Source organism: Phocoena phocoena, chromosome 18 (assembly GCF_963924675.1).
Source record: "Phocoena phocoena chromosome 18, mPhoPho1.1, whole genome shotgun sequence".
Lineage (NCBI taxonomy): Eukaryota > Metazoa > Chordata > Mammalia > Artiodactyla > Phocoenidae > Phocoena > Phocoena phocoena.
In genome coordinates, this window is record NC_089236.1 from 8,663,808 (window position 1) to 8,688,275 (window position 24,468).

General features: G+C 41.2%; 1 protein-coding gene across 2 annotated transcripts in view; it reads left to right on the forward strand.

Annotated features, from left to right (window-relative positions):
• FRY (FRY microtubule binding protein) overlaps window positions 1-24,468 on the forward strand; it is a 251,865-nt gene that overhangs the window by 202,171 nt on the left and 25,226 nt on the right. Inside the window, exons 47-56 of one of the 2 annotated variants that reach the window (XM_065896299.1) lie at window positions 1,098-1,238; window positions 3,271-3,450; window positions 5,421-5,582; window positions 7,854-7,928; window positions 10,656-10,826; window positions 13,683-13,691; window positions 16,853-17,053; window positions 17,610-17,768; window positions 20,809-20,975; window positions 22,173-22,362. In XM_065896299.1, coding sequence (XP_065752371.1) covers window positions 1,098-1,238; window positions 3,271-3,450; window positions 5,421-5,582; window positions 7,854-7,928; window positions 10,656-10,826; window positions 13,683-13,691; window positions 16,853-17,053; window positions 17,610-17,768; window positions 20,809-20,975; window positions 22,173-22,362 — 1,455 coding nt within the window. The remainder of the gene's footprint in view (window positions 1-1,097; window positions 1,239-3,270; window positions 3,451-5,420; window positions 5,583-7,853; window positions 7,929-10,655; window positions 10,827-13,682; window positions 13,692-16,852; window positions 17,054-17,609; window positions 17,769-20,808; window positions 20,976-22,172; window positions 22,363-24,468) is intronic. The other variant, XM_065896300.1, reaches the window with a different exon arrangement.

Here is a 24,468-nt window from a genome sequence, read left to right on the forward strand (position 1 = left end):
CCGCGGCATGTGAGATCTTCCTGGACCAGGGCTCGAACCCGTGTCCCCTGCATTGGCAGGCGGATTCCATTGCACCACTGCACCACCGGGGAAACCCTGGGCCACTTTTGACGTGGAATTTCAGCATTTATTTGAATCATCTCTATTAATTTTTAATTTTGAACAGTAACCTTTTTCATTATGTGTGTCACATCAGTTTTCTCATTATTTTGCTTTCCTTTTTGAAAATGTCATTGATTTTTTTCCTCCTGATTATAAAAGCAGTATGTGTTCAAAAAGAATTATATTATCTAGGGAGAAACACTTTCAACGTTTTGCTGGGTTTACTTCCAGCATTATTTCTATGTAACACACACCCATTCACATCAATGTTGGCATCATCTATTATATAGAAATTATATATCCTTCCTCTTTCACTTAATATTATCTGATATCCTTTACTATCTTTAAAAATGTCATTCTATTGACTGCATGATGTTTCATCATACAATTTACCATAATTTATGTATCCATTTCCCTAGTGTTTGACGTTCAAATTGCTTACAGAGCTTTCTTGTTTTGTGTGGGTTTTTTTTTTCTTTTTTACCATTATAAATAATGCCTTGGTGAAATCTCTTACTTAAATCTTAGTATTTATCTCTAGGTTTGGAAACGTTCCTAAAAGTGTAATTAGTATTTCAAAAGATATAAACCCTTTTAGTACTGTTGATCTCAACTGCCAAATTATCCAATTTACATTTCCACTGATGTGTAAGAATACTCTTCTTATATCCTCACCAATACGATCATCAATTTCTAATCTTTGCCAATTCCATAACTGATAAATGTATCTTTCACTTTCATTTATATTTTTCAGTCATTAGTGATGTTTGATGCTTTCCTTTTGAGGTTTATTTTGTTGCATTCCATTGTGTAATATTATATTTATATACTCAGACCTACCTGCGTTGCCTTTGATAATACCTCCATTTCTTCAGTAGTTAGGATTTTCTTTTCTCTCCTAAGGAAATGTGCAATCATAAAGGTACTAGGAAACCCTGGTGCTTCTGTGTGAAAATCTGGTGTCAGACTGGCTCACTGTGTGCTTTTCCCCACAGCTGCTGGAGAAGGGCCTCCCCAGCATGCAGCAGCCCCTCCTGCAGGTGATCTACAGTCTGCTCAGCTACATGGACCTTTCTGTCGTTCCGGTAAAGCAGTTCAATGTGGAAGTTCTGAAAACCATTGAAAAATACGTGCAAGTGAGTATTGGAACCAGGATGTTTCCAGAAAGTCATTCCAGAAAGATTGAGGTTTTGCATGGAGCTTTCTTTGTACTTGGCCACAGAGCCATATGGGTGCCAGGCTGCATGTTCATTCATTGATACCCATAACGTGCTGAGAGCGGCTGAGACGGTGGCCGACCACACCCTGAGTGGTGTCCTGAGGCCGCAGTGCGTTCCTGAGCCTTCGAGGACGCCTCTCTGCCTCTTGGGCTTCTAGGCTGGGTATTGAAAGCACACTCCTGGCTGGGAGGGTGGGGGCAGGGTCTCCTTTGAGGGGTCCTGTTTCAATGGAAAAGGAAGAAGCAACCTGCTTGTGCCTGGTTCTAGGCCAGGCGTTTCAAATGCGAACAGTTAATTCAGAGGTTCGAATTGTCTCTTTAGAGTTGAAGGAATTAAGGTTAAGAAAGTGGCATAAATGTACTTGAAAATACTCCAACAAACAAACGTAGTGCACTTGGTAAGTTTCAGAGTTCAAGGGCAAATGCTAGGTTTTTCTCTGGTTAAACTCATTGACTAAAGCCATACGATTTTAAACTTTTTTTTTCCATCCTCACTTCACCAGTCACATTACTTGCAGAAAATTACTTAATGCTAAAAATGATTTTCAAGCTTTTTGTCTTTCCGAGTGGCATTGCTCCAGTCATAGTTGTACCATGTGGTAGGCATTCATTACCACCTTCTCACTTTACACTCATGAGAGACAGAGGGTCAGTTCACATCTTTCTACTAATCATATGCCCCTAGCTTTAAAAAAAAAAGTGATTGTTTTATTAGGCTACCTATTCTTAGGCCTGTGGGCCGTCCCTGGTACTCAAGATCTTATCTTGAATGGTGGCTAATTTCATATTCAAACCATGACCTCCCGTGTGCAGAATTTAACAGTGAAGGAAATGTGTTTTATTTCATGCACTTTATTCCAAGGCCTAGGCAAATAATAACTTTTATCATGCTAGTTTATCTGTATTCAATATTTTTGTTGGAGAAGTACCTCAGTCGGCTTGGGGTTGTCAGGGATACAAAGAGGGTGAAACAAATGAGACTTACAGGAAGAGTAGGAGTTTGATAAGGCAATAAGGAGAGGAAGGGCGTTCCAGGATGAGGGAATTGCATGAGGAAAGGCACAGAGGCTAAGAGACCTTGGCTGGTTTGGGCAACTCCAGGAGTTGCCTGGGGGAGATTACCCCTGCAGGCCTTCCTCAAAGAGTGTGGACTCCACCTTGTCCACCAGAGGGAGCCCTTGAAGGAGTTTAAGCAGGGAAGTGGCTTGAGCTGAAGATTCTAGAAAGATCACTGTAGCTGGAGTGGGTTTGATGACGGACCCAAGGAGAGGCTGCAACTGGGGAAACCAGTTAAGAGGCCATTGAAATAGTCCAGGCAGAGGCCAGAGAGGATTCAGCTGAGCCAGTGCCAACAGCAACGGAGGGGGTGGGGATCAAGTTCTCAGGAGGGAGGGAAAGAGGGGAGCTAAGAATGGCTCCCAGATTCCTGGGTTAGGTCAGGAGGGAGATGTGGAGAAGAGAAGAGGGCTGAGGGCAGAGGTCAGATGCCCAGGAGCAGATGAGGCAGGAAGAGCAAGAGAAGTAGAAGGAGGACCAGGGACGCTTGGAAACTGGAGGTGGGGAGAATCTTGAGAAACAGTGAGTAGACAGTAGCATAAAATGCAATGAGGGTTGCTGCAGGGGAGGGGGGGGCAGTTGTTTGTTTTCTGTTTTGTTTTTCAAACTGAAGAAATACCTCATTAGCAAAAATGGTACCTTGTCATTTTAAACTTTTACTTATTTGAATGTGGACAACACGGGTCCTTTTTATTCTTGTTTCCTAAATGTAGCTCATCTTATGCATAAATTATCTTTTTATGTCATTTGCCTTTTACTTATCACAGAATTTCCTGCACTGTTTTAAATCAATGAGTTCTGACTGATCATTAGAAGTTTTGGTAGCTAGCGGCATATTGTTTGTTTGTTTGTTTTTAATTATTTTTACCCATTGACTCTTTTATCTCCTTCAGAGCGTCCACTGGAGAGAAGCTTTGAATATCTTGAAGCTAATAGTTTCTCGATCTGCCAGCCTAGTTTTACCTTCCTACCAACACAGTGACCTTTCAAAGATAGAAATACATCGAGTATGGACCAGTGCATCTAAGGAATTACCTGGGAAAACCCTGGACTTTCACTTTGATATTTCAGAGGTATGTTAACTGTTTCTGTAAACTTTAGCATGAATACATAGTGGCAAAGGTCAGAACTAGTTGCCTGGAGAAGGGGAGACTTATTTTACAGTTATGTCAAGTGAAACCTCCTAAGACCTAAATTAGGTTCAACGCATTGTCCTATTCACTGGGGCTCTTCAATGGCAGCTTTTAGAAATAGAAGCTAGCCTCAGTTATACAAAAACGACTTCCCCCCAAAAGATAACTTTAAAATGGAATGATCTTAAGCATTTTAAACCATGACCTTCACTCCTTCTGTATCTGACAGCTGTCACGTCCTATCTTGTATCCACAACCTTGTTTCCTGAACTGCAGCCAAACCAGCGGATGCCTGAGATTTACAGGAATACGGAATCTGCCTTTATGGTCACTTCCCCAAGCCACACTGCTTTTTCAACCAGTATAACTACCTAAATTCTTGCCTTGAGGGAGATGGGTGTGAGGAGGGAAGAGACTTATAAACTAAGGAGTTAGGAAGAGAAGAAGACAGAAAATAGGTTTACCTGCTGGTCCATGAACAAACTTTTGGGAGGCCTGTACTTAACTATTTTAGTCCAAGATGTAAAAATTCATTTGCTTTCCTGTCTCCTTTACCCCATGGCCCATAAACCCCCCAAAGCAGAAACAACGGCCTGTCCACTTTGTAAGCAGGGTCTGTACAGTGTCTGATGCATGTTAGGTAGTTCATAAATATTCTTCAGCACGGCTGCGTGGATTCATTCACTGAAGGAATCAGCTGGATCTGCTTACTGTTGATTAGGTTGTAGCTAGGTCGGGTCTTCTCACACAGCAGTCTCATTGACCGTTCATCATTTCAGTACTCAGGAGGAGATGCTGTTGTACTTCCATTGTAATATTTAATGTGTATATGATTTTAAGGTATCGACTCAGTATTTTGCAATGTTTAACATTTTTTTTACATTGCTGGGGGTGGGGGAAGCTTACTCTTTGACTTAAGTTTACTCTGTCCCAAAGAGGTACAGAAAACCTGTAGCCAATCCACCGCATGCCCCGGAGACCCAGCTGCTCCAGAAAGATGTGCCTTGAGAGGCAGGTGGAGAATTACCAGCCAGCGTCTGCCATCTCTGAATGTAGGCCTACGAACAGGTTTCTGGAGAGACCTCCCTGGGGCTAAAGTTTAGGAGGTGCTGCCTACCGAGCCACCACACTCCAGGACTCTCAGGAAGTGAAATTTCTGAAGTGTTGTCAAGAACCTGGCCCTGACCTCATTCATTAAAATAATTGAAAAGATATAAATAATTTAAATAAATTTTTAAATAATTGAGAGTGTATCAAGATTGGTGATTACAGGTTGGGATGAGGGGAAGGAATTTTGGTCTTGTTTTAACTATAAAGAAAGTCTTTCAAGCTTAAATATCTGAAAACTGTTTTGCTTTCCTGCATGTCTTCCTTCTTATCTTTACAATCATTTCCAAAGTGTGTTTAAGAACACGCAATTGGGGCTTCCCTGGTGGCGCAGCGGTTGAGAGTCCGCCTGCCGATGCAGGGGACACAGGTTCGTGCCCCGGTCCGGAAAGATCCCACGTGCCGCGGAGCGGCTGGGCCCGCGAGCCATGGCCACTGTGCCTGCGCGTCCGGAGCCTGTGCTCCGCGACGGGAGAGGCCACAATGGTGAGAGGCCTGCGTACCGCAAAAAAAAAATAAAAACATAAGTAAAAGAAATATATTTTAAAAATTAAAAAAAAAAAGAACAAGCAATTGGATTTGTTTTCAGCTGCTAAAGAGGGTGGGACAGTGTTGAAGATGCAAAATGATCTGGAATATGTATTTGAACATAAGGAAAATGAGCCTCCTTGTAACACTGAACTTCTCTAATCTAAGTTTTAATCTGATAAGCAGTTCTTGGTTGCTGCTGGGATACAGCGATCCATATACCCCAGAAGTATGAATGAGATAGAAGAACATGTGCTTCTCTCTTTTTTCTCAAGACGCCCATCATCGGGAGGCGATATGATGAACTGCAGAACTCTTCTGGGCGTGATGGGAAGCCCAGGACCATGGCTGTCACCCGGAGTGCATCTTCCACCTCATCAGGCTCCAACTCCAATGTCCTTGTTCCTGTAAGCTGGAAGAGGCCCCAGTACTCTCAGGTAAATAAAGAGTCCTCGACTCCCAGGATTGGAAGGGAGCTTAGGGGACCTATTGAACCCAACTGTGATATGGGATTCCTGCATCCACCATCCCAATATTTCCCGTCTGGGCATCGACACTTCAGTGATGATGATCTCGTGGTATTCTGTATCCCGAGGGAACCCATTTTATCTTTGAACAGTTCATTACATTGAGTTGAAGTCTGACACTCTATTGCTTCTTCTCATTGGTCCTTGTTCTCTTAAGGCTTAGAAAATGCAATTGGATCTGTCTTTCACATGGCAGCCCTTCAAACACTTAAAGAAACTCTCCCCCCTCTGCCACTCACCCAAATCAGTCCTCTTTTCTCCAAGTAGTACACCCTTAGTTCTCCTAACCGACCATTCTGGCTGCAGTCCTACGAGCCTGCCCTCCAGCCAGCACACCTGACCCTGCAGAGCATGGTGGGCGGCCAGATTTCTCTGTGGTTCTGTCATCTGTATTCACTTTCTGGGTGACTGCATCACAGCGTTGATGTCACTGGACTTACTGTCAAGTGAAACCCATGCATTATTTGGGGCTCTTTTGGAGACATATGCCAGAAGCCCAGTGGAAGACTACCTTAAGTGGAAAGGGAATGTGTTAACTCCTGTCATAACTTCAAGCAGAACTGGACTGTAGCACACACCATCCTTAGACCCTCTCTGTCCTTCTCACTGCCCCCACCTTCTCTTCCCAAAGTCTCAGGCCTGCTCTCCTCCCTGCTGACCTCATTCTCAGGCAGACTGTTCCAGTGTGAGGCCCAGCAGCCTCTTGCAGCTCCAGATTTACATGGTCTTTGGCTCTGACGATTTCAGGACAGAGGCCTCCCCTCCCCAGCGTCGTAGCAATTCCGGAGAAAGGGCTCTGTGCAAGAGAGGCAGAGCCCCATTTGGCGGGAGAAGAGCCGTCCCAAGATAAAAAGAGAGACGGCATTACCAGAGGAAGGCGAAGTGGGTGCTGCTGGGTGCTGCGCAGAGAGAAACCCTTTGTTTGCACGCCCAGCAGGACTCATCCTCACTCTCAGAGGTTAGGGAAGTGGAGCTTAGAGCACGGCGTCTACTGGAGCAGAGCCGGTTCTCAGTGAGTGCTCACTGCGTGCTTGAACAGAGAGCCCGCCCTACTTTCTTGGGAATTTGGAAAAGAGAAGACAAATGTACAGCCCAACTCCACGCTCCTGTACATTCATTCCTTCCCAGAATTGTAAAGTGCCCACTAAAACTTAGGGAAATAGGTTAGTGAATCTCTTGCCATTCTTCAACATCAAGGTCCTCCTGTCTTTGACCTTGAAATGACACCATATTGAGTGTCCCATCTATAATTTGAAAAGAAGGATGCAGGGAACGGAGTTCCATTAAGAAGGAAAATCTATGAGTGATATTGGCCTCCTTGCAGTCTGCATGTTAAATCAGATTAAAAGGGAAAAAAAGTCATTTTCAGGAGAGGAGGATGATTGCTTTAAGAGCAATTCCTGAGGCACATGAACGTTTTTTAGGCTCTGGTTATCCATCCTTTTCATTCTTAACTCACCAGTCATTCTGAGACCTAGTTTGTCTGTGTCATTGGGAAGTGTGAAGGTTTGTAGAAGAATCCCTGTGCCTAAGGGACTGAAAAGTAAGGTTTACGAAGAACAGCAAAAGGAATTCTATCCATTTAATTATAGGAAGAATAAATTGAGAAAGATTTAATATGCCTTGCAAATAATCGAATTTAATTCTGCAGAAAGTAAATTTACCCTCCCATTTGAGGAAAAGAGAATTGTGTTGTAATATAATAGATTTAATTTAGGTGTAAGGAAAGGCTTGCTAATGATTGAAAGTTGTAGCACACAAGAAAGATTATCAAGGGGAGTAATGAATATCTGCTAGAGAACCAAGGGGTTGACTTTCACATCCCCTCCCTTGGGAAAACTTAGATCAGCACTGTCCAGTAGAAACATAATGTGAGCCTCATTTTCAATTTTCTAATAGTCACCTTTTGAAAAAAAACAGGTAAAATTAATTTTAATAACACATTTTAGTTAACCTAATATATCTAAAATACTATTTTTTAACATATAATCAATATTTTACAATTATTGGTGAGATATTTTACATTCTCTTTTCATACCAACTCTTTATGTATTTTATATCTGCATTCTCACTGGCCACATTTCCGGTGGGTTAGCCCTTTGTGGCTGATGGCTACAGTACTGGAGCAGATTTGATCACAGGACCCCATGATTAAAACCTGCCTGTGTGTTTCTTTTCCAGAAGAGGACGAAAGAGAAGTTGGTACACGTCCTTTCTCTGTGTGGCCAAGAAGTCGGATTAAGCAAAAATCCATCGGTAAGTTCTGTCCTATATCACATTTATTTTGGTGTCATAACCTTTTTACCTTTGGTCAGTTTTTGCTTTTGGTCATGTAGTTTGGAGGTTTCAACTATGAATTACAAGTATGATATCCATCATCTAGGTCAAACCCTTAGATTATTTCTCAACATAGTATGATTTTCAATCTCAGTTCAGAAACAATGAAAGATGTTATTGGTAAATAAAAACTCAGTTATTTTAATTTTTTTAACATCTTGGATATTTTTAATAAATATGCCCAGACTTTCTTAAAATATGTATATGTGACTGTCTTCTGCACCACCATATATGAGACACGTTCCTTTTCGGTGTAATTTTACTCTCTGTACACACATCTGTTACCGTGATGTCACTATTTTACTCATGTACAATAAAGGTAAAAATAGTGATATATTATCATGTTTTTTGTCATATAAACTTCCACTGAGGGACTTCCCTGGCGGTCCAGTGGTTAAGACTCCATGCTTCCACTTCAGGGGGCATGGGTTCGAGCCCCGGTCAGGGAAGTAAGATCCCGTGTGAAGCGCGGCCAAAAAAAAAAAAAAAAAAAAAACCACAAACCAACAAACAAAAAACTCCTACTGATGTTACAGTTGCACAAATATGCCATCGGGCTTTGAAATAAATGAATAATTGAAGTATTAGAAGTTAGCTTCTGAAGTTTTATAAAATTTAGAAAATTCAAATTGTGTGAGAATATTGTAGCAAAAACAATAAAAATCTCAGGGTTTGGTTTTACCAGGTATTTTAATTTCATCTATATCACAGCATCTTTATTAGTAACCAGAAAAGAAAATAGCAAACTAAGTAATTTCCCAAGTAAGAAGTAGCAAACAGTGCCTCTGTGGAACTACTTTTAAAATTCCAAAATGTATATACTAATGTAGTTCATGAGCAGGTGAAATCTGAAACTCATAGATTCGAGCTAAAGTGCACGTTGATACTTGTAGTCGTCTGGGGATGTGCCCCAGCCAGAAGGGTGGCCTCCGTTGAAGTCACCTTCTGAGTTATTGACCAGGGGGTTTGCTGCTGCTCCTGTGACATCATTGAGGGCAGAGGGACGAGGAGATAGTGTGGGGTAGATTGAGCCCCCCAGCCTGAAAGGGAGAGGAATGAGAGCCCTTTACCTCTGCAGTGGCATAGCCAGAGAGGTCCGTTTCTTACCACCCCTGTGGTTACACTGTCTCCTTCAGATCCAAACAGCCTGTTTCTGTGCCAGGTCTTTCTAGCTAGAAATGTTTACTATGTTACAAGTAAGAAAAGTGGCACTAACAGGGAAAGGGAGGCCTCGGCTGAGGAAATCAGAATTCTAGTCTCTCATCTCTCACTGACTAGTTGGCTGGTCCTCAGTGCTATTTATCTCATATACCGATTTGCAATCCCTGTACAGACTGTGTGTCTTGTACCATTTTATGAAAACCTAGTGCAAATCCTATGACTGCTCTTAAACACTGGAGAAAAAAAAGAATGTTTAAAATCCATTCCCGGGCTTCCCTGGTGGCGCAGTGGTTGAGAATCCACCCGCCAATGCAGAGGACACGGGTTCAAGCCCTGGTCCGGGAAGATCCCACATGCCACAGAGCAGCTAAGCCCGTGCGCCACAACTACTGAAGCCCGTGTGCCTAGAGCCCGAGCTCCGCAACAAGAGAAGCCACTGCAATGAGAAGCCCGCGCACCGCAATGAAGAGTAGCCCCCGCTTGCCGCAACTAGAGAAAGCCCACGCTCAGCAACAAACACCCAACACAGCCAAAAAGAAAGAAAGAAATTTTTAAAAAATAATTAAAAAAAATAAAATCCATCCCCCCCCTTTTTTTTTCCTTTTGAGAGATATTTGTGATATTTAAATTCTTATAAATGACTTGCTTACTTTCAAGGAAGACCAAGACATTATAACGGTTAAATAAAGAATACTGTTCATTTTATTTAAAATCAGTCTATGTTCAGGAGAGGCTGGAGAGCAAAACATTTAGATTTATTTGAAGTCTGTTATTTCTACAGAGTTATATTGAAATGGCCCAAGTGAAATGAACCTAAACATAGAAGTTAATTTTAAAATATTAACATACTAAAATTTTAATAGAAAAAAAAGTTTTGTTTGAATCAACAGGACAGGACTTTTAAGTATGAATTATGAGCACGGCTGCTCAGCTTCTCCTCTGGAATTCAAATGAACAAGTGCTATACTTCCTGACTTATGTTTCTTTTTCCCTACCGGTTCCTGGTTTATCTCTAAGACGGTTAAATACTTTGCTCTCACAGTTCGTTCTACAATAACATATCTTGGCATCATGATAATATGTATGTGATGTGTATGTGTGTATGAATCTGTACAGTTTCTAACCTCGGTAAGTGCAGAAACATTGGAAGATTTCTTGGCTGCTGTAGACTGTGAACATACACTCAGTTGTCTCACACACACACACACACACACGCGCGCGCGCACGCAGGTAGGATACACTTTTCATTAAGAAGCAGCGATTTGACTCTTGAACAGTTTCCTAGTGTGTGAACTTGCATCTTCGCAATGAGTTTAATCTGAAGGCGCCTGTCCAACATAAATAATAAAAGAGCATTCTAAAAATACCCACTTAAGGAATTAGGTGTGTACTGGAAATACAGTGCTCTGAGGAGCCAGTTACACTTTTTGTAACACAAACAAAGAAGGGAGAGCGGTTTCTCAGCAGAGGACTCTTGGTTCGTAGGTGATTTTCTCGTCGTGTGGGGACTTGGATCTGCTGGAGCATCAGACGAGCCTAGTGTCCTCCGAGGACGGCACCCGGGACCAGGAGAACATGGACGACACCAACAGTGAGCAGCAGTTCCGGGTCTTTAGAGACTTCGATTTCCTAGACGTGGAGCTGGAGGATGGAGAGGTACGGCCAGGCTCGGTGAAAACCATCCGCTCAGCCTTTTCCTTGACTAACAGAACAGTTTCTTTCTATCTGCTAAATAATGAGTTCTTTCATTAGAAAACTGTAAACTTTATTTTTAATCAATTTATTCAAAGTACAGCAGCTTAACTTTGGCAAAAGTCACCACAAGCTTCCTGTCTAAGCCCACAGCCAAAGCCACCAAGTTCTTTCTAAACGGCAAAGATCTGACTTTGAATGTCCATACAGAGACTCTGTGTGTGTGTAGTCCAAAGGTGAACTTTAAAAAAAAATCACAGAAGCATTCACGGTCTGAGCCTGTTCTCTGGTACCTGGGTAAAACAGACTAAGCATTTTATTATTTTCAATGTGCAATTGCTCTCATGGGTTGACGTCAAAGCTTGCCTGCTGCAACCTGTGATCAGAGCCCGGGGGCCCTGGCATCTTTGTGCCGTTTGATGAAATCCTCAGAACTTGAAACTAGATTGAACGTACAAGAGCTCTTGGCTCTGCTTTCAGTTGGTTCTTGACACCCGGAGTAGCTGAATTCAAGTATCAACAGGCAGATACAGATCTGTTTATCTGAATGATAATCACGGTAATAAGACCCTTTCCGTTATGAGTCATGTTTCTGAAAACCTGGGGTTGCAAGGAGGAGCATCATTTCGGTAGCTCAGGGGCATGTTCCAGCTGAGAGGCAGGCTTTTTCCTCCCGGGACGGACACTGTGTTCCCTGAAGTGGGGTTGGCATCTGTAATAAAGCCTGGTACCCAGCCTGGCAGGTGGTGGGATCCACCTACTTCAGCTCACATTTAACCAAGCACACTATTTCCCAGACAAAGAAAGGGCTTTCTGCTAGCCGTACAGTTAAAATGGAGGCTCAAATTCAAAGTTTATCATATCCTGTGGCAGGTAGGCACCTCCTAATTTAACAATAAACTTGTGGGAAATGATGGCTCAAGTAACTGCTTACCTTCCCTAAAAGGATATGATTGCTGACCAATCCACTTATGTCACGGCAAGGCCACGGAGCTGGACAAGCTCTGTTGAGCTCTATTTTTGTCCTTGCTGGCCGCTGACTACCCTGGCTGTCTGTGCCAGCAAGGAAGAATCATGTTCTCAGAATGAAGAATGTTTTCTTTACCAATTCTTTCCCTGGAAGCAAGTTTAGCAGATCCAGTCCTTTAAGAGTATAAAGGCACCAACTGCAAGGCATCTTTAAAATGTGTACGCTTTCATCTTGAATTGTTCTCAAGCCAGTAAAAAGCATGGCAGAGTTTTCCGACGGTTAACCATAATTAGTGATAAAGAAATCAATTGCTAAATGCGGCGAGGATTGTTTAAAAAGTCTAATGCAAAATACAGCTGTTTTGAATACTTTCGAAATGATCCAGAGGTATATGGAATGTCAAAAGTTTAGCTTCCTGGTCTGAGCAACTGACCTAATCTTTGCTCTTAGGCTAGAATTCAAGCTTGGGCACCCTCTTCAGGGGTTAAACTATGGAGAGAAAAATTGATGAGACGAGAGGCATCATTTTTCAGTGTCAGCCAAAGAAAAATGTGTTATGTGAAGGGACCTAGGAGGAATGGTGTCAGAGAAATCAGAAACAATTTCAGAACAACTAACAAATTTAACTTCTATCAAAATAAAGTAAGGAAAACCATAGATGCCCATCACTTGAAAATAAATATTATACTGGTATTTTTCAAGGACAATAAATAATGATTACTAGGCCTTTCTTCTAGTGTTCTCGCTATTGTCCTAGCCAACAAGAACTAAAAAATCATAGTGATTATTTTATCTTGTATGATTAATATTTTATAAGAAGTTCAAGAATGTGAAAGTATATATTTTATCCAAATAAAATTAACCATTTGAGAATATTTTGCTACTTCTCAATAAGGTTATAATAAGGGATTCTTGCGAGCTTACAGAGTGGTAGAGTGAAAATGTAAGGGCTTTGGGGTCAGGGAGGTCCAACTCTGACTTTCAGCTCTGCCACTGACCCAGCTCAAGCCTGGATGCAGTTTCTCTTGGCATCCTCATCTATCGAATGGGAGTGATAATACCTGCCTATAGAGTTGACGTAAGGATCAAGTAAGATGACCTATGTAAAGCTTTTAGCATAATTTCAGGTAGTAGGCATTCGAAATATCTGTTCCTTCGTACTGTCTTTGGTGAATAATTTCAGTATTTCCTCATCTGCGAAAGGTAAGCATATTTGGCTTCTAGATCAACACACATTTACTAAAAAAAAAAAAAAAGACAAGGTTTTTGTCATGTCTATTCCTTTTCATTAAATAGTCTCAGAATTTATTGACTAATATCTTTAAGGGTTTGCCTTTGAACTTCTCAGAATCTTTAAAGGGTGCTGTGTCTTTGCTATTAATTGCACCTCAGCAGTGAAACAGATCATGATCACAAACACTTCTGGTTTTGTGTGCAGGATCAGGTGATGCCACCTTTTTTCCCCAGCTGATGACCCTCATTAGTCTTTCCATGACATTTCACGATTTTCTCACAAATGAAAATTTAGGCATTCCAAAAAAAAAAGTGTTGAGGAGACCAAAGTTGTCACTGAAGTGGAAAGCTATTTCAGAAATTGTATTTATGATTTGTTACCAACTACATCATCCACCGCTAAGAGGTTTGGAATTTCCGGTGTTTCATACTAATTTTTCTTTATGGGGTTAGTGTATCTCTGTCTTTTTCTTTAAGTTGCATCTACTGACGTATATACTGTTAGCACTGTTAGTTGCTGTTGTGTTAAAACTAAGACAAATGCACTTGAGTATCTAATATAATCATTTTAAATAGACCTCTTATTTGTTTTTCTGTCCATTCAATCTGCTACACAGGAACTTCAGGTAAGACGATGCTATTTTCAATTCAGATGCACTAGATGTTTTGCATCATTGCAGATTTATAACTGCATAACTGCTTTTTCCCCCCTTCGAGAGTATGTATGCCTATTTGCACATTTACACTGAGATGTGTGTGATAGAAGTATTTTTCTTGGTTGCTGTACAAGGGAAATATTTTCTGAAGTATAAATATGAGATAGTTTTAAAATCTTTATATGTTTAGTTCTGGAAGTTGCATGATTATATCTCTTGAGAGGGAGTGAGTTTTTAAATATGATCCATGGGAATCCTATAATTTCTCAATAGGCATTTGCACAGCTGGATTGGTTTTGCTGTTAAATTCTTTTATTAAAAGTGAAATCAAGAAGCTGCATCTAACAATATACCACATATACTGCCAATCCCTTTTATTTTCCAGGAATTAGGAGCTATCTTTGGATGGTGACTATATAAAATTTCATCCAAATGAGGACCCTTTTCAAGTAAAAGGGGCCCGGTAATAATTACACCCAGACAACAGGCATAAGCTGGCATTATCCTGGGCAAACTGACCTATAATCACCCTGTATCTATGTCATATAGACTTACTCTAAGTAGGTACATTTGGGAGAACATATTTTGACCATCCAAGTTCCTTCAACAATAATTCTTATTTTTTGGAACTCCAGGATCAAAGAATACGATTTCCAACATTTCTGGAACATTCAATCGTGAATACTTTCTCATCTCAGTGTAAATCCTGAGTGGTTATTTAAGTTTGATAACTGACATATGCAAATTGTCCATCAGGAATAGTTAGCCATCTTCTAAATTTTCTCACACATAGAAAATCTCACTTAATCAGTGAAACACTCTTTTGGCTTTTGACCTTGTAGGTAACATAAAATGCAAATCTGACATTTGGGTGTGGGGAAGTTGGAAGGTGGCTCTGCCAATAGGGGTACTCCTGTGCTATGAGAAGGCCCAGTTGACTTTTAATCACCACCGACTTTAACGTAGGCTAGGCTACTGTTCCATCTCAACCCCTCAGCTACCACCAAGGAAACAGTTTCAGCATCTTTGCCTCTAATGGAGGTATTGCATCCTCTTGCAAGACACCCAGATATTATTCCTGCAAGAACAACTTCCCTGACTCCCAGTTCCCATGCCTGATTGATTCAGATCTTCACCTGAGCTGCAGTCAAATTAACAGCAATGGCAATCTATACCCAGTGTAGCATTCTCTGGCCCTACGTGTCTGTATTTCTCTGCAAGCTCAGTGCAACCCAGGTTCAGTGTGGGAGACATCCAGAACTGCTGCCTGAGGTAGTTCATCTAACCCATCCATTGATTTGGTAGAAGAGAATCTGTTTTGTGAATTATGTTTTACAGTTGTACGTTTTTCCCGGTAACTTTTACATTCTTTTTTCTCCGTATTGTTATCTCATTTTTCTTTACCCTCTTTGTTTCTTCACACATTGAGTTTTCTTTTTCTTCCTAGAACTCTTGCCTCTTCCACATTTTTTTTATTTTTCACTGAAACAGCTATTTTAAAACACCAGCACAACAGTCAGCCTTTTCTACCAGGAAAAAAAATCATTTGGTGGTAATTTATCACAGCACTTACAGATAAAAGGTACAAATACAGCTATAAACTATGGAAAGCATATTCTGAGTCTTATCATCAAACAGTCCTAAGAACAATCATAAATATCATAAATGGGGTGAATAATGCTAATTTCCATATCATATCCAGAATGTGTTCAGGATTCTTACCTGTTGCCTTCCACCATGAATAGCCAAAACAGACTTTGGAAAAGCTAAGCATCTATTATATGAGAGATCCATGAGAATGGTAAGATTCATTTCATTAGGAGCCAGAAAAAAATAGACCCTTAAAATCAGAGGAAAATTAATAAATTTAATGCTCATTAATTTTAATAGTAATTTACATCTCTCACTGAAATTATATTATTATGCTATTTACTGAGCTCTCATCAGAAAGTTATTTATGGGAGTTCCCTGGCGGCATAGTGGTTAGGATTCGGTGCTTTCACTGCAGAGGCCCAGGTTCAATCCCTGGTCGGGGAACCATCCCACATGCCATGCGGTATGGCCAGAATACAAAAAAAATAAAGTAAAATAAAAATAAATAAAACGTCACATTTTAAAAAAAGTTACTTATGTCAGTGAACCATCAGTGTTTCAAATGACTAATATAAATAAGATTCTGTGCTAGATTTTATTCAGATTACCTATGTGTTTAGGTTAAAATTTGCTCACCAATGAGCTAGTAATATTTCTCTAGCTTTATTCCTATCTTAGAGAAAAATAAAACCCAGATTGGTTTTCAAAAAAAAAATTTATGTGCATCACATAAGCTTATTTAATATCTGATGGTTTGTAGAGAGAAAGTCTGCGCTGTATCTAAAATCTTTATGTAACACTTTACATTGCCGCTTAGCCCAGTTCTCAGTGCAAATGTACAATTCAGCAATAATCCTTGGTACCGAGTCAGTCCGTTCAGGTCTAGGGAAGGACCTGTTTTCCATATTGGGACAATTATTTAAAGATGAGCCTAAAACAAAACTGAAGCCTTGCTGCTCTGGCCTCTGCGTAGTGCATGATTGTCCGACTGTGCCCAGCTGCTCTCTGATACCCCTTAACGCTGCATTTCATCCGTGAAAACTGCTGCGGCAGAAACAGCCTGGAATGTTTACCTAATGCTCTTCTACTTAATACCCAGAGGGTGTGGAACGTGCCACAAGTGGAGCTCCTACTTCTTCTCCTGAAAAGAGTACTAAACAGGGGCGGGGTTTGGGGAGGGAACATCTCTTTTGAAGTTGTTTTAATATTAACAGTCTCGTTCTGACAGATTTTTGTTAACAGGGATCATTTATAGAGTATCCCAAAATCAGCTTGTTAAAACACAAGATGTTACCCACTGTGCCAGAGTAGAGTGTATAATCGTGTCTGCCTATGATTTAATACGCATTTTGGTGAAAACAGTGCGCTTCTTACTACTTCTCACGTCATGTAAGCAAAATGTTTGGTGCCCAAGGCCATGAGGGCCTGAGAGTTCGTAATGAAAAATTTTATTACTAAGCTGTGGCTAATCGACTGTGTAAAGGCGTGAGTGCAGGAGGACTTTGGCCTTAAAAAAGCAGCTGATGGTGTGATTTCAGGGCGAGAGTATGGACAATTTCAACTGGGGAGTCCGCAGGCGTTCTCTGGATAGTCTGGACAAGTGCGATATGCAGCTTCTGGAGGAGCGCCAGCTCTCAGGAAGTTCTCCCAGCCTAAATAAAATGAACCACGAGGATTCCGATGAATCCTCTGAAGAGGAGGATCTCACCACCAGCCAGATCCTGGAGCACGCTGACCTAGTAAGTAGGAACTCTCCACCTACTCTTCCCAAGACGTTGGGAGACTTCTTTTTGTGATTCAAGCAGTAGTGCAGTTTCCAGTTGCAGCTAAAGAAACTTGCTACAGCTGCTAAACTCAACTCTGAAACATGAGGTGGTGTCTGATTCTAACCGGTCTCTTCTCTGTAGGTTGCAAATGGAAACAAACACTGGGGTTTTTGTAAGCCCTGAATGCCATCAAATCCGTTCAGGCCTAGATTTTCCCCAAAAAACTTTTATTATGCTGAAATCTTTTTTTTTTTTTTAATTCCTCAGACATCTGAAGTTTGAGGAAACATGACACAGACATTTTGATGGGGTTATCTGGAAATAGGGGTGTTTGTATTGTTCAGTGCTGGGCCTTGCCAGCTAGTGTACTTAAGTTCTAATGACAGTGAAGTATGTATGTTAAACAGTTATTACCTGTCCACCAAAAACTAGCTTGTACACTGGTTTGTACTCTTATGTAAAGAATAATTAGAGCTTTTGAAGAATGGGAACGCCACACTCTGTTTTATTTCCTATGCTTTCTCAACAGATCATGAATCTCTCCCCTTCTGAAGAGACTCATCCCATGGAACTCACGACCACCTGCGATATGACCCCCGCTGACCCTCATGCCTTTCACACCAGGATGGCTAGCTTTGACGCTTCTCTGCCTGATATGAATAATCTTCAGATTTCTGAGGGTTCAAAGGTGAAGAGATTTGGGCAATCGTTGACTGTAGTTTTCTTTAAAAAAAGAAAATGTACTTCCAATTCTCTGAGCATTCTTAGCAGGTTATAAGTGGAGGGACTACCTTTATTTTCTTTCTTTCTTTTTTGAAGTAGTTGAGTTTGTGCCCCTAAACCTAGGTTTTGAAGTTGCTTTATTCTCACAGAGCTGAGTAGCCATCCTGCTGTTGGTTGAAGGAGATTTGATTTGAGGTCCTTTTAAAATGAAACATTTTGCATTTTCCATAGAGCACGAACACTGCTCGTGTTTTGCCATTTGATTAATGGCAAAACAAATTGGTATATGTCGGAGATTGCTGAGACTGGGAAACTGCTGTTCTTTGTCAAGACTTTTATAAAACAATCTGCTAAGTGAGGTGTGGGTGTATGCGTGCATCGGGGGGAAATTTTTTCCCATGTAGGAACCAATTTTACAATCTGTACATTGATTCTGTTCTCGCCTTTGGCTGACTATCAGAATTTTCAATATCAATCACAGTATTATGCACAAAACTGTCCTGGCCAGGCTCTCTGAGGAGAAAAGTAAGTAAATGGATACAATTTCCTGATTTAAAAGGTCAGCTTTTAAAAAAAAAAAAATCTAAAAATGTGTATTTCATTCACGGTTTATTTTATCAATATTCCCATAAACGACCTTGTCCATAAAACTGTCAACTCCCACACTGTGTTCACATATGTGCCCGCATAAATGCCCATTAGTACAGAATTTTATTTTCTTATATTAGAAATACCAAAATAACCTATTGCTGTTAGGATAAAGTTTTCTTTATCTTTAGTTTGGTTGTGGTGGTATAAGTTTAAGGAGAAAATGAAATAGAAAAAAATTTACAAAAGTATATTCTTTCTGATGCTTCTACTAGAAAAATATAATACTGGCTATTCTGTATTCTTTTACGGTGTGCTAAAAAATATGTCTGCGATCTAGCAAACTCTAATCTACTTTAAACCAAGGGCAACCAATGAAACTGCAATCACCTAAAAATATTGAAGCTTAAAAAATAATTATTTCTAAGACTTCCCCATTGCAAAAGAACTATGCTCAGGAGTCTTAGAATTAGCAGAGTCCTTTTTTAGCCAAAAAAGGGGCCAGAAAGAAAACTGTCTGAGATTAAACTTCATGGAAAGGACATCACAAAATAAATGTGAAGTTATTAGCATTTATTATTTCTCAGTCTTGCAATAGTCATTTTCTCAACTTTTCTATTTTGAATGCTAAGTTATATAATTCCTTATACAAAGCATTGCCTAAGGAGTAATATTTTCATGGACTCACACAGAAATCTATCAAGGAATTCTGTCAAGGAAAGGCTGAGTCTAATTTCTGAAAAGCTATATCTGTTTTTCACATCAGCTGGGCTTCTACAATGTTTGATGTATCTGTGATGTCAGAAAGAGAAAATAGAAAATATTTTTATAAGAACTCAGCCCACCCCTAATAGATTAAGTCTATATACACTAATAACCCAGGCCAGTCAGCAGTCTCGTTGGAACCACTCTAGTTTTAAAAAGCAGGAAGATGTAAATCAACTATACTCCAATAAAAATTAATTTAAAAATAAATAAATAATAAAATAAAATATAGTGCTCTGCCCACTCATCAGACACAAGAAAGCAGTGAATCTTCTAGCCAAAATTAAGCTGGTTAACTGCATGGCTATCAACCTAGACAGTTACTATTTACATTCAAAATTTGGGGTAAAGGATAAATGAGTTTTTAACAACAACAAAAATTATATGAAGTGGACCATTAATGAAATTCTAACTGGACAGAAACTAAATATTTTTTAATGGCAATAGTAAATGTTTTAAAGATTAAAAAATAAAAATAAAATAAATAAGAAGCAGCAGATATGGATACGCCTCTGAAACACAGTGTTTATGAGCAATTCCTTCAAAGACATGAGATAACCTATTTCCCTAACATATCTGTAAACATTTCTAATTTCCCTATTTAATCCTAGACTCAAAATACTAAATGGGCAGCCAGATGTCCGCCCACGATAACTCTCTAATTCATATATACATCTATTTCGCCTTGATTTTGTTTTGTTTTAAGAAAATGACTCACTGAACCACGTATGTGTGATTTCTTCCTCTCCTCTTCTGCTCTGTGATCCAGTTGCCTTCCTTCCTCTCCCAAAGAACAATCAGTTCTCCAGATGATTTCCCCCTGGCCCAGGTTCAAGCCCAGCCTCTTTTTCCATTTGACTTGCTACGTCTTTTTCCTGCCCCTCGGTGATCCCAGCTCTGCCTGCCCTAGAGCCCTTTCATCTCACAGATCATTCTACATTTTACAGCAACGTGAGAGCAGCCTCTCATATCTATTATCTTCAAGGGATATTCCCAAGAGTAAAGCATATGTGTATATGGATCTCGGAGGATTTTCAGCATGGAAAGGCCTGTCAACGTGGCAGGCTTGGTGAATAACTCTGGATCACTTGTGAGCACCGCAGACACTTCTGGAGCCTTTATTATGCCAGGCACTGACAATTCTAAATTCTAGTTTCCATAGGTAATATTGGACATATTATATAATATATTGGAGAGTTAACTCCAGATAACTTGCTTTAGAAGACTGGGGTTGTACAATGAAAAGAGTTCTGAATCAGAGATGGTGTCTCTAGTCCCAGCTCTGGCTCTGATTATATACCTGATATTAGGCACGTCCTTTTCCCACGTGGAGCAGCTGTTTCCTCATCTATAAAATATGGAGATTGGACCAGGGGATCTCTACGGTCTCTTCCAAGTTTAGCATTTTATACTTCATAAGCGTGGGTCAAATATGGTAATATACTGAGAGCCTCTTTGGGAACTCTCCCGGAAAAGACTGAAAAGAAGATAAAGAACAGTACTTCAGAGAATTCTTGAGCTCAGTTATAGAAATTGACTCTACCGTAGCTAGAAGACAAATGCCCCCAATTTCTAATACTCTCAGGATTGCAGATTTTCCTATGGATAGTCTTACATATTGGGGGGATTCTTTTCTCTTTTTATGTTCCCAGGTCAGCGCTGCCCAGGAGGCGGAGGACACCACCGTGCACGAGGATGATCTTTCCAGCTCCATCAACGAGCTCCCGGCAACTTTCGAATGCAGCGATAGCTTTAGCCTGGATATGACCGAGGCAGAAGAAAAAGGCAGTCGAGCACTGGACCAGTTTACTCTTGCCAGGTGAAGAGTGTACAGGGCACATCGTACTGGCTTCGCTCTCACTCCAGTTAAATGTCAGGCTTGTGCTGCTGGGACTTCCTAACAAAGGAGTCCAAGAGGACATATAACTTGGAGGGCTCTTGGCGGGTGGGAATCCTCCAACCCCAGAGCAGGGCCTTATGCGGAACCCATAAAGCCCTGGAGTAACGTAAAAAGCCAGAGGGGAGCCTGGGGACATGGTCTTGTAAGCTTTGAAAATAAGCAAGCTTGGCAAGGCTTGGAAATAGGGAGTTCTTTTCATTTTGAGTTAAAAGACCAGAACAAGAGGCCCCTTATAAACCAAATACCTACTCTTTTTTTAAGTGGGTGGCTTTCAGCCTCGTGGCTGACATTTCTGAGACAAGTGAGATCTAGTCAGAGAATACAAATAGGAAAAAATATAAAGAGGATAGATTTTTTAAAACCCCACTAATGTGGCATCTAGAATAAATCACAAATAATAATGCTACAGATTTACTTTAGGAGAAGAAAGTCAGAATCCTAAAATCACTCCTCTGAACGTTGAAAATAAGAATGAAGTAAACGCTTCTGATGTGGCTGGACAGAGGCCTTCTGTTATGGTGACCCATATCCGTCCATCAGAGAAACAGCTTACGGTGATACCTAGAGAAGAACTTTGACTTTTCACAGTTCATTCATTCTTCTCTCCTTTCTTCGTTCCTCTCTGTCTCCCCCTGCATTTCTCTTTTTTCATTTCCTTTCCTCTGTCTGCCCTTTTCTTCTGGGCATTTATGTATCTGCACCCACTAATACTGTCCCTCCACAAACGAAAAGTGAAAAGATTCAGAAATTTACTTATCACTTATTGTATTGAAAAATGAAAAGGACTGCAATGGGCCACAGCACAGGAATGAATGTATCCTGTGTGCGGGGAAAGGCTGTCCAGGAAAGTGAGGGGCAGTTACTGAAGGCTAAAAGAGGCACCGAATCTATAAAGGAAATCTGAGTGGGAGGAATCCCAGAAATTCTACAGGTGAAAATTCTCTTTTCTAGAGTCAGAAAAGAATCTTGGAGAGACCTCTGAATGGGAGCCAGGCTCCCAAAGCGACCCCAGCGGGAGGAGTGGGCAGAATGGGTGCCTCAGGGTGAGAACTAACACAGGCTGGCAAAGGAGAGGAGGACGCCACTTCCTGACGCTGCCGTTTGCCTTCGTTCCAGCTTTGGAGAAGGGGAGAGGGGAGTCTCGCCGCCCCCCTCGCCCTTCTTCTCGGCCATCCTCGCTGCGTTTCAGCCCGCGGCCTGTGACGACGCGGAGGAGGCGTGGCGCAGTCATGTCAACCAGCTGCTGTGCGATTCGGACGGCTCCTGCGCCGTGTACACGTTCCACGTGTTCTCCTCCTTGTTCAAGGTACGGCGCCCGCGGAGGGGACCACAGACACGCAGGGGCTGCGGTCTCTTCGGGGAGCCAGCCGGCCTCCAGCTGCAGGGGTTAAGTGCAGGGTTTATACTACTTTGTCCTCCTGACATCCTTCAGTCTCCTCTGACTTCATCCTTTCTTCTCCTCAACCTTCATCTACTCAGCCTTCTCAGGCTGGCACTGTGGAGACGCTGCGCTCAGGGATTCAGGCCGCCGTGCTGTGCCCGTCGCTCCCCCACTCTGGTTTTCACTGGCATCGTCAGTCCCAGGCAGGCAGGCAGGTCTTCAGGACCACAGGGTGGCACCTTCTGCCAAGCCCAGCCTCCATCTCTTCTTTCCGCTTAGACCTCTCCTCTATCTTTTTAATTCACTGTGTTTTTCCTTGTCTTTTATCTTTCCCCACCATGAAGTCCTTCAACGTGCCAGCCAGTGAAACTTTTCTAGAGGTTGAGTTCTGCTGAGTATATCACGAGAGAGGCAAGGTAACGTAGTTGGACTGAGGGATGGAGCCCTCTGATCTCCTTCAGGAAGAGCCATGGGAAAGGCAGGGAAATGAGGAATTATATAAAAGGTGGAAAATGAAAAAACTGGGATCATCTGCTTTAAATGATTTCAAATTCAGGAAGCCATAATTTAGTTAACATAAAAGTCAACTTGGTTTTTGAGCCTGGAGGCCCTTCCATTTAGGAGAAGTATATACCAGTAGTACTCAGAGCTAGTTTCTCAGTATTCTGAGTGTTATTCATGCTGCTGTCTCTCAAGGTTTTCAATTTACTTTTCGTGAGACCTGTTAGAAAACTGAATGGACAAAAACTAAGGTGGTGTCTGAGATGCACTGGGGGCTGGAGGGACTGTTAGCCTTAAGACAGAAAACAATGGGCTGCTGAAAGATAAGAATCCAGAAACACCCTAACATTAAGCCAGACTGAAATTTTAACACAACAACTATCCACAAGCTACCATTTGAGGTAAATTTAATTGTTAAGGATTCAGGAGCAAAGTAATTTATTATTTTGTTCGAAAGTCAATTTGTAAATAATGGTTAATAATGTATGTTTAAGTTTGCCTGTTGTAGTAATTTTTTCTTACTACAGTTGCTAGACCCTTCATGCTCAATTTTATTTAGTCCTGAGCAGTACTTTTCCCTCTGCCGAGAACTGTCATCCTCTCTTTTCCCACAGCTGTGCTCCCAATGACATGCAAATCCCTGATCGGCTGTCACTTCAGTGAATGACACCTTCCTTTACCTCTTTCTACCTGCCCCCCCCCACACACACTTAGGATCCCGAGCCAATTGTAGTTGTATCTGTTATACTTGTCACACTTGTTTAGGTGTCTGTCTCCCGGGAGAGGGCAGGTAATGGTGTCTTGCTTTGATTCCCCAGCAGCTGGCACACAGTGGCTCACACACAGTAGCTGCTCAGTAAATGCAGAAAGAATGAATGGGGAAAAAAAAAAACCTTTTCAATGTAAATCTTAAACATACAGTTTCTGACTTAATGCCATTACGGCAATAGACTGTCATGTGAGCCGGGACGTGGGGCTGGGCCCTGGGAGGTACAATTGGGGTTTGGATTTTTTTCATCAGCGTATTGGACCAATTTCTAAGGAGCTTATCCACAATAATAATAATACAAATGTGTACCTCCTATTTCAGTTTTTAATATTACATTTAGCTTTAAGAACTTTCTCAGCTACCATCAAATGCTCTGTGATTGAGAGCAGCACGGGTAGCAAAATCGGTATTAATCCAATATGCTGGAAATGAAACACATTTCAGACATGCAGTCTGTTAATCTTTCGTCATGTCCTCACCATGGCTGTTTACTGTTTTCTAACATTTTTCCTGTGAGTCTGGACACCACGTTTCCCTGTATTTGGTTGGATTTTGGACAGGGTAGAGAGCAGGTAATTGCAAAAATAATTTGGTTTTAAAAACAAGGAAATGGTTTCTAAAGGTCCAGCTTGGGTGGCTTTGCAAGTGTCTCAGTCAGTGTATTTCCTTCCTGCTGCTCCTGTTAGAATATTGTCATTTGATCACACAGTGTCACCAAATTATATGATATTTTTATATGGAAGTCATATGTGGCTCTGAAG